At 50.5% G+C, this 10,661-nt stretch overlaps 1 protein-coding gene across 1 annotated transcript; it reads right to left on the bottom strand.

The window, feature by feature from the left end:
- Positions 1-1,125: 1,125 nt before the first annotated feature.
- LOC105184114 (uncharacterized) lies at positions 1,126-7,314 on the bottom strand. The gene is made up of 7 exons (XM_025305027.1): positions 7,304-7,314; positions 3,672-4,410; positions 3,377-3,612; positions 3,246-3,292; positions 2,372-2,941; positions 1,912-2,072; positions 1,126-1,593 (listed from the first exon to the last, which is right to left on the bottom strand). Exons 1-7 carry the CDS (start codon positions 7,312-7,314, stop codon positions 1,126-1,128), a joined length of 2,232 nt encoding a protein of 743 aa, XP_025160812.1.
- Positions 7,315-10,661: the final 3,347 nt, after the last annotated feature.

The raw sequence follows: 10,661 nt of genomic DNA, 5'->3' as shown, positions 1-10,661 counted from the left end.
GTAGACATCCCGCAGGGGTTTTAGTCGGTAAGAGTCCGACATAACCCCCGCCCCTCCCCAAGGGGGCGGAGGTATCCATAATGGATTTCCCCTGCGTGAATAAAAAAAAAGGCGCATCTAGGTGCACCTGATGTAAACAGATATACAGGGACGTTCAGTCCCTCAATGATGTGCAAAATCCCATCGGCGACCTCCACGTGGTGCACATTGGGTGATGCTAATGCCGAGGGTACTGGACATGAGGAGATAAAAGATTTTTTCCAACCATTGGCAGAAAAAAGTGCACGATCAACTATGCGAAAATTCGAGTGAAGTCCTTGCAGCATTCCAAGAACTTTTTGTCTTCTGCAATTTCTCCCCAAACCCCACCATTCTCGAGTAAATAATTCAGAAAATTTGAAAATTTCAATTTTGGAGACTGAATAAGTGAAATTAGTTTGCGTTATAAAAGAAATGCTTCAGACAAGTTTCATTTTTTTTACGTAGAATCGATTGCCGATGTGAAAAATAGGGGTTCCCATTTAAGAAAAAAGAGTTGACCTTGAATGGCTTTGAACCCTTCACCCGAGGTCAAAATTGTTGATGGCATCGAATGTCCCCTTTAGAACTGAACAACATTTGTCTGACATTTTTTTCTGGAAAATATCCTTAAATTTTATTCAGCCGGCCGGATTAAAATGGGACACCCTGTATGTAGTCTTAGGTATATAGTTTCATAAAATTTTCAGTATGAAACGGGATGTTACAGGAGTTTTGTTATAATCAACAATTTATAATATATTTCAATATACTTTAAATTTCCACTGAAAATTAATAATATATAAAGTTGAAAATAGATATTTTTTGGAGAAACATACAAGAAAATAATTCGATATAGTAACACAAAGCTGATGAAATAATACATTTTTAAACTAAACATGATTGCATATGTAACTTGAAATTAACTCGGATGATGCATCTTGCTAGCATCATATTAAGATGTAACAGTTTGAACTGTTGATTTTGCGTTGTATATATATTCTGTTAGTTATTATGGAAATTGCGACAGAGGAAAAGAAATTATAAGTATTTTACTAAATATCTTTATTGGTAATGTGTTAAAAATCAAACTTCCATTTTTACTTGCTATGTTCCGTGATTTACATTAGTCGCCACACTGTGCGTCGTCCCGGGGATCCCTCTGCCGGGGACCATAACCCCACTCCGTGGAGTGGGCGTTGAAGTCTCAGCCACCACTACGGGTCGGGGATGGCACCGCCGCACCACATCCTTGACCTCGTCAAGGATCCCCATAACAGGGGGCAGTTCGCCGAGGCCAGCCCTATTCCTGCAGTGAGGGAGATATACCTCCACCACTGTTACGGACCCCCAGTCAACCGACATGTACGAGGTCCCCTGTTTCCTGTGTTTACAGGGAGGAGACCCCGAGGCGGGATGTGCCATCATGGCCACCAAGCCGTACCGACTCCCGAACAATTCGGGATTGTTTACCGGGATCCAGGACGGCTCGGTGACTACCTCCAGCCCGGCCGCCAGTTCTATTAGCCCATGGACCAATAGGTCCTGGATCCGGTGGCCGCGACCGAGGTTGGCCTGTAGGACCCGGAGAAGAGGCGTGAAAGCTAGGCTCCCGGTCCCTCCTCCGGGCTACCCACCTTCACCTCCCCAGAGGGAGCCTCAGGCGACACGAGTATCGCACTCCCACTACCGGCTCCGTCTGGGGGGTTTCGGTTATGGTGCCTCAACTGCGGGTACTTCCGCGGAGGTGCAGGGAGTCCCTACTGGGGTGTCCTCCTCCTCTGGGGAGTATGAGGAGGGGTCCACCAGCTGGGCAGTCAGAGGGGGCGCATCCCCCGACTCCCCTTTTCCTAGGGCTGTTGGGGGTGAGTTTGCAGGCTCTACCTTCCTCACCTTTTCGGCTTCCAGCGGTCCCGTTTCTCCTCCAATCTCCAGGTCCGCTGGAACAGTGACGTCCTCGCTGGTCGCCCCTCTCTTTCTCGGAGCCCTCTGCTCTCGTGGCCCCGGTTTGGCTGTGTCCCCTTGCTCCGGAGCTTGCTTCGGGCTTCCTTCGGCTGTGGGTTCAGCTCCATCTCAAATGGGGAGGCCCGCCTGACCTCCCCCTCTCCTTGTTCAGGATCCCTCGTTGGGAAAGGGATCGGCCTGGTCCCCTCCCACTTTGGGGCAGGGTCCTTCCTGCTGTCAGAGGGGAGGCCCTCAGCTTTCCCCTCTATCCGCTGCTCTTCTTTGGTTCCCTTCGGCATCCCCCTCCACCTCTTGTTCCTCGGGGGTTTACAGGCCGGCCCGCCAATTTTGTGGTTGGCCGGCCCACCCCTCTCCGCGCAGATTGCGCATCTCGCCGAGGCCACCTCACAGTCCTTGGTACGGTGGCCGGGGTTACCGCTGCGATAGCACGTATTACTGCGGTCGACGGCATTCCTGCACTGCTCGCGCACGTGCCCGCGCTCCAGACATCTGTAGCACAGCACGGCGCGAGCAGGCAACCCCGTAACCCTGGCGCGGGTCCAGTCAACCTGGGCCCGTTCTGCAGCAACTACCTTAGCGGCCGCCACTTGCGGACACCGGACCACGACTGCTGCCGTTCCTCGCTGGGCCACGCTGAGCTCGCTCACAGAAACTTCCATGGGCGAACATCCCCCAGCGAGGGACACGGCCTCCGCCACCTCCTGGGCCCCGACAGTCAAGTTCAGGCCGGTGATCCGCAACGCTGCGGTCCTCACCGGTCTCTGGACCCGATACTCGGGGACCTTTTCCGCCACCAGTTTGCAGAGCTCCTCCACAAGCCGGTCGGCGGGCGCCCCGGTGTTGAGGCCAGGCACCTCAATAAGTAAAACCCCCGTAAGGGCCCGGCGGACTTTGATGGATCCGGGGATCCCCAGGTCCGCCGGCTTGATACGGCGGACCTGGGGATCCAGGTCTCTACCTGGTTCGATTCACTCCTCTAAATTGCCTCCCTCTGCTTCTGTCTCTCCTTTTGTCTCTCCCTTTGTTTCTTTCTCTTCTGAGACCTGGTCTTCGGGGCCTCCGGCACCCGCCCCTCGACTTCTCCCTCCCTCTCTCCCGTCTGGATTGACAATTGCCTTTCGGTCGGGAGGGGGCGGGGCCAGAAGCCGGGGCCCGCACCGTCGGTCCCGGAGTCAACTCCCCTATCCTCCTGCACTCCATGATTTTTGCCCTTTCTACCAGCAGTCTCCTGAATTCTCTCGTCAGGTGATCATGCTACTCACTCTCCGGATCCACGCTGCCTCTCAGGTCCACATGGATGTCTATCTTCCTGCTTAACCTGTCATAGGTCACCCTATCCTGCAAGTCTAGGTGGCTGATGGCCAGGGAGTCATCAAGCTTCTATGTTACTCACTTGGGTGGCCTGTAAGCCGCCACCAGAGTAGTGGCCTCCTCTCTTCTATATAAGTCGAGGTTATCGTCATAAACTTTTATTTCTCCGACAGCCTCTCCTCTCTCTTCCTCCAAACTGGAAGACTCCCGGGGCGGGCTCTTAGTCACCCTCCTCCTCATCGTCTTCCTCTTCTTTCGGGACCTGGATGTTCCGGCCATTTCTGTGTCCGCTACCAAGGTGTCCTCGCCTGCAGTTACCTGTGTATATGTTCTCCTAACAGGGAAAGATGGAGGAGCGGGAGTAAGGGGGGACCGACAGCAGCCAACTTGGCCGCATTCTGCTCCTCTTGGAGCCGCCAGTTCTCCACCCTTAAAGCTCTAAGCTCCTCCCGCAATTCCTCCATCTCCCTGCTGATCTCCGTGATGGCCAACTGCCCGCCATCTTGCGCCGCAACCCTCGCGATAAGGGTCAACAGAACCGCCTCGGAGGCCGCTGCGGCGCGATTCAGCAATAACACGAAAGTCCCCTTGGGCATCTTTGACCCTCGTGCCACCAGCCGAACCGCGCCGATGGCACGGCCTGCCTCCGAGGTCAGCTCTGTCGACCCAGCCTCCCTCAACAACGCCATCGATGTTGTGTCCTTGAACACCTCCTCGAGGGGGCGCTTGTCTCTTATCAAGCGAAAAATGCCCCCCCGGAGGTCCTCCACCTCTCTCTCGAGGCAGTTTATCGCCTCCTCCTTTTTCCTCTTTGCCTCTGCCTCTCTCTTTAATCTGAAGCCTACTTCCTTGCCAGTTGTGGCTGGCCTCCTCTTTGGGTCTCTATCCCATACCAGTATCGGTATGTTGGAGGGCTGTTTCGATTCCGTCTCAAGAGTTGAGTTCGAGCTTGCACTCGTTGGTGCCCTCCTTTTCGTCCCTGAGATCGCAGTGTTGACACGGATATCCGTGCCAGCCCCGGTCCTGCTGTTGGTGGCAACGGTGATGGTTGCCTTCCTGACATCTGTCCTGGTGGTGGCAACTGCGATGTTAGTCGTCGCCTTATTTGTAGAGGCCCTGGGAACATGGGGAGGGAATGCGGGAGCAGTTCCGCTAACTCCCCTCACAACGGTCCGAATAGTAGACATCCCGCAAGGGTTTTAGTCAGTAAGAGTCTTGTAACGAGGCGCAGATGCACCTCGTTACTACCGGCCCGACCGACCACCTGTCGGGCCGAAGAACGGCGCTTTGCGCCACCCTAAAGTACCGAAACGATCGCGCCGCCGCTATCACGCGCCGTCGCTATCGCGCGCCGCGGCGATCACGCGCTGCCGCTAGCGCGCGCGGCCGCGATTATGCGCCGTCACCGTGCCTCGCGCCGATAGGCGCGCCGCTCGATCGCTGCCGTATCAATCGTAGCGCGATCAACTATAAAACGGCGGCGATCTAGCTTCTAGACACCAGACCGATCCGTACCGCCGATTCGATCTAGACTTTTTCGGCTTCATGCCGAAAAAGAGAATATCCGGACCGTTTCGCTCTGCCTTCCGACTACCCGAGCGGCGACTAAGCAAACGGGATTGTGCGTCCGCAGTCTCGATCGAGCGTACTCCATACTTGGCCGTCTCCCGTCTTCCTGGGCTCGTGCGTGCACGTGCTCAGTCGAGCGTACTCGACAGTCTCTCGCTTTTACCCGCCGACTTGAGTCAGAGGTTCGTCCGACGAAATGATTTCGTCCGTCGGCGAACTCCGCTGAGCGTACTCAGCCTTTAGGCGATCCGTCCAGCGACCAAGAACCCGGGACGGTGTGTCCGCCGTCTCCGCTGAGTGTCCGCAGCACTTGGTCGCTTTCCTCCGCGAACGTAGGGGAAAGGGAAGGTGCGTACGCCTTTTCTGTCGAGAGTCCTCGGCCCCGACGGACGAAATCATTTCGCGTATCCCGCGACTCGCATGCGTACGTTCGACCGAGAATCGAAATCTCCGGTCCGGCGACCATCTATACGCGAGCGATTGCGAGACGAATATTGGGCGATAATTGTCCGAGACGCCCAGCGTCGCGAAGCGAGACCGATCACCGCGCCGTTACCGTCGTTACCGTCTACACGAGTCGCGCAATAGGCCCCGCCTTCCGCACGGCCTATTCGTCCGTACGAGCGCTTGTACCGCTCACCGCACTGCACCGTACCGTACCGACGCGCCTTATAGATGCAACCCGCGACACCGCCTTCGGGGCCGAACTCTTGTATCCCAGTAAGCATACAATAAAGCTAAAGTTATTTCGATTGCCATTGTCAAGTGTCTCGCTGCTTTACTCCCCCTCGAATCCGGACTCCGACGAGCATTATCCGCGCGAAACGCGTAGCAGCGACCGAACCGCGGAGTTCAGCCGTTACAGTCTGACATAACCCCGACACCCCCAACGGGTCGGTGGTATCCATGATGGATTTTCCCTGCGTTACCAAAAAAAGGCCCTGGGAACAGAGACAAATCTCTCTCTCTTCGGGTCCCTAGGTTCCATCCGGATTTTGGAACCTCGGGACAGCATGACATCTGAGAGGACAACCAGTTTCCCAGCAGCCCTCTCCTATGTCCCGCCCGCGCTCATACCACCTACCCCTTCGCGCATATGCCCCCTTTCTTACTGGAAAGGGGGTATGGCCATTTTTTGTAACACAGAGGAAATCCATCATGGATACCCCGACCCATTGGGGGGTCGCGGGTTACGTCAGACTCTTACTGACTAAAACCCCTGCGGGATGTCTACCATTCGGACCGTGGTGGGGGGAGTCAGGGGAACTGCTCCCGCATTCCCTCCCCGACACCCCGGCCCCAGAGCTCTCTGGGAGACCTACGCCATCGAGTACCGCACCCTGTCTCACTGAGGGAGTCCAGGGCGCGGTCCTCCGACCGGTTTCCCGGCCGGGTTGGCCTTCTGGTGTTTAACTTGGGGTGAAGGGGACAGTCGCCCCTCCTCGCGCCCTCCATTATTCCCCTCTAAGGGGGACTGGAGAGTGGAGTCCAGCCCCACCCGGGCTTCCTCTCCCCGCTCTACCCTACCCTAACCGACGCTCTAGGGGGTAGGCGGGTGGGTGTCACGCGCACCCGTCATCCCCATCTCCCCGCGCGTGCTGAGTCGGGCCCGAGGCGGCCGGAGAGACGGCCTCCGTCGAACCGTTGGTCTGTCCTCCTCCTCGGCCGGCGCCCCCTCGAGCCCGCTGCCCAAACTTGGGAGCGCCGCCCTCCCCGCCGCTGCCTGCGGCGGTCTCCGGGGCGACGCTCCCACTCGGCGGCTTCTTCCGCAACAGCACGCTGCGGCAGAAGGAGGCTCCCCATATCTCCTAGCTCCCGGACATGGCCCTTGCCATGCGCGGGAGCGATAGCTCGTCATTTCCGCACCCCACTGCCTGGGCCAAGACGCCGCGCTCCCTGTCCCTGTAACGTCCTGCGACGTTCTCTCCACCATATCATTTCTTCGCCTCTACATCAAAAGGTCAGCGAGACATATAAGTAGATTCAACCATCAAAAGTAATTGTTACTATAAAAATTTATCGATAAAAGTTCATATCTTTTAAAATAATAATAATTTTAGAAAATCGCGCAGTGCGATTTAAGGCTCATTCAAAGTATTACAAATTATGTCGTAATAAAATTTCTATAAGATCAATAGTTTAGAAGTTACGGCCATTTGAATGTCTCGGCCAATCAGGAAAAGGCATGTTTTTCTCAGTAACTATAAGGCCTAGAAGAAAAATCTTAATTGCTAACAATAGCATTAAAAGACCTCTATTTAACGACCATACTAACATTTTGAAAAACATTAACAATTAATAAGAAACCAACAATGTTACTTACCAATAGACTTCAGAAAATTCTAAAATTCATACGCAAGGACTATTGGGACGCCAGTAATGCGTACCTGCCGTAAAAATTAAGAAAAGTCAATTTAAAATATTTTTAACACCTACGTACCTAGAGAACATCTTAGTGAAACATAAGCAAATGTCAAAACCTCAGAATATTAATTACAAAAGGAAATAATGCCATACGATAACAATTAATTCCTGCCCACAGACAGAGAATCCTTCTGATAGTACATTCTCAAAATTTGGTAATTATTACTTAAAATTTAATAAACCTCATTTATTTAAGTTCAGGGGTCGCTTAAATACTTTACTTAGCTTGGAAATCCACCATTTTTGGCTTGGTCACGTTTAAATACTTTATTTAATTTAATTTAAGCCTTCTGTCCACGTTCAAGCTCCTCTTAAATACTGCACTCTTTTAAATTCGTTCGTACAGTACAACGGCTTGAACTCATCACTAATAATAAAAATTAATTGTTCATCGAATCTTCTATTATCATAAGCTTCTATAAGGTCCAAAAGCCGGTAACTTATACATAGGAACCGTCTATAATAATTGTTAATTAATTACTGACGCCAATAATAACGAAACCTACCCAAGGGGCCTACCTTACCGACATACGTAAGTAGAGAGCCCTATGGTAGAACTCAGCCTTGCCGAGAAACATTAATTTAACAACAGTAATAATAAGGATCCCTGTAATAAGGAATCCTATTTTTCCAGTATACAATATTATAAATCTCTACACTCGAATACCCACTGTTAACAATATGCATTTCTTATAATAATTCTTAATAACCACATTTAAACATTAATAACAAATATCTCTTTTATTATAACACATGCATATTGTCTTTATAAAAATCATAACTAATTAACATTATAACTTTCTATTACACTATTCATATAATACTAAATTAGGCGTATATGATAACCTTAAGAACCACACATATATAATATTAACCATTTTTATTATAATATTATAATATTATAAGGCATAAATAATTACGCGCACATATAAATTAATAAGTCAGACTGGCGACAGGAAGTCTCAAAGATAAGGCACGCACGCAGCCGGGCCACCAAGGGTACTCTGGAATCCCCGAGTAACCTGAGCCCACATCAGGTAATATAGGGCATCCCGTTGACCACGCTCCTTATCACATCCGGCGGCGCGCCGAGATTTCTCGATGCCCCGTCAGCATCACGCCACTCAGTCCCATTCTGAAAAACCTTGAACGCTCCTACTCTGAATCCCTCTCTTATAATCCCATTACTCCTACCATATAGCCTACCCCACTCTTGAGTTCCATTGTCCGGACCGAACGAGGCCCCAGGAGCAGCTCCCACCGCAGAGTCGACATCGGAAGTTCATACGGTACAGACGTGCCTCTTAGGAGTGCCTCCAAGACATCATTGTTAATTTGACGCAAAGAAGAAAAGTGTCTCTGAGCGACCGTGCCACCACGGACAACGGTCGTCTCGCATAAGAGCCTCTTCCTAAGCTCCTTCAGAGCCTTTGCCTTGTACTATTCAAAATCTGGAAGATTTCTTAGGAAACTTGTCAGAACATCCACGGTGTTTTATAATACTCAAAGTGTGCGGATAAGTCGACTCCCCGCTCGAGTTGTGCCGTGGCTAGAGTGGTCCCAACAGTATTGAGAGTATTCTGGAATAAAAAAGCCTGTTCTTTGAGATTTCTCTGCAAAAGTCTGAGCTACTGAAATAAATAGTAAGTATATAATATTTTAATGCACAACACTCACATACACCGCGTTTCGCGCAAGTGAAATACAATCGCGATCTAAGCCTTAGGAACATTGTTACGTGAGTGAACCAGTGACATTTCATCATACGCCAAGTTGAATTATTTAACAGATACCATAGCGTCACGCTGAAATTTTCGTTCATGTCGGTACGTAACTGCCTTACATAAGGACCATTCATTATAATCCGAATAGTGTATTATCTACGTTTAGTTTGTCAAACCGCTCTTAGAATTTCGTTCCGATTTCCTTAGGATACGCTATACAAGCTAGTATATATATAAAGAGATAGAGAGAGAGACATTCTTCAGATTCTTCTTTTTCTAAATCGTGATTACGAAACCCCAGTGTCTGTCAACGCAGTGAACTACGCTCACACACTTATTATTCTCTTTCCATTCCTCCTTGCGGGCGCATGACATCGGTGCCAAGCACAGGGTCACGCGCGCACGGCATCGGTGCCAAGCACAGAGCCGTATTGGTATAGTCAGAATCCTTATCAGCAGTGGCATCCCACCACTCTGACATCGTCTCCAGGCGAACTCCTTACGCCGGAGACTCTACTTTGAAAATCTGCTTACTCCCACCTCCTAGGCCTTCACCTCGTTAATAGACATTGAATAAAATAAAAACTACAACTATCTCATAACAAGGACTCACAGAGACGTTCCTTCATGTTAGCCTTCTATCTATCTCTCTCATTAGCTATTTTAGTTATAAGACATTTATATGCCTTTATAATTTCATGTATATTATGTACTTGATATAATATTCCCACTGTATCCACTGTAACCTGCACTTGCATATATAAAATATACCGCGTTCTGCCATTACCATTATCCTTAAAGACTATTCTATATTAAACAATTAAGTTACTAAAGTTTCAGATTAATAATACTTTTACAATCTTATTGTTTATTTAGACGAAAGTATATTCTTAATAACGACAAGATCTTGACATTATTCATTATAAAAGCTGGAATAATATAAATCATTTCATGAAGTGCATCCTTCCCCATCCACATATATATGTTGCGACGCGATTATCGCTCGCCGTCGGCAAACTGCCGTCGGTCCGCGCGTCTCGGCCAACCTGACCCTCACGAAATCGGTTGGGCGCCAGGTGCAGCGGGCTGCACCGTTCACCAACGCTACGCGACACCTCACCCAAGGGCCGAGACACGCGAAGTCGGCGGGACCGGTAGCTCTGCGATATTTTAGTCGATAGACGGGAAGGGTTCGTCGGAAGTCGGGAATGACCGGGAAAGCACAGGAATAACGAGGCGCGTTTCGACTATCTTTATCTTTATTGTTTCGGGAATCGGAACGGTCCGACCCCTCGATACGATATACTCCGCTTGGGCTCTCGCGAATTCGAGATTGTTCGCTACGCCGATAACTTTGACGAGACCTTTTACGCGCACGACACCGAAACAATAATGCAGGTGGAAGGTCTTACAAAATCGGGGACCTCCCGGCGACGTAGTTCTCCTCTCCTCTCTCTCCCACGCTCGCTCTGGCACACGCTGTCGCTGACGTCCCCTTCCAGGCGAGCTGTACGTTCGGAGCCCTCCGCTTGCTGACGCCAAAAACTTCACTAATTTCCTTGTTTGTATTCTCTGGTGCGGTAGTCGATATCTCTCCGCTACTATTCGGAAGCAGGTCGGCGATATTAGAGAGAGAGACAATGGGAGTCT

Source organism: Harpegnathos saltator, unplaced genomic scaffold (assembly GCF_003227715.2).
Source record: "Harpegnathos saltator strain DR-91 unplaced genomic scaffold, Hsal_v8.6 scaffold667, whole genome shotgun sequence".
In the NCBI taxonomy this organism is placed as follows: Eukaryota; Metazoa; Arthropoda; class Insecta; order Hymenoptera; family Formicidae; genus Harpegnathos; species Harpegnathos saltator.
This window is presented reverse-complemented; position numbering and strand designations above follow the sequence as displayed.

What these genes read in the sequence shown, in the direction of transcription:
- LOC105184114 (XM_025305027.1), bottom strand. An exon ending in ATGCGGCCAAGTTGGCTGCT is followed by an intron (nt 3,613 to 3,671) that starts GTCGGTCCCCCC and finishes ACATATACACAG; the next exon opens with GTAACTGCAGGCGAGGACAC. An exon ending in GCGGCTTACAGGCCACCCAA is followed by an intron (nt 3,293 to 3,376) that starts GTGAGTAACATA and finishes CAGGTTAAGCAG; the next exon opens with GAAGATAGACATCCATGTGG.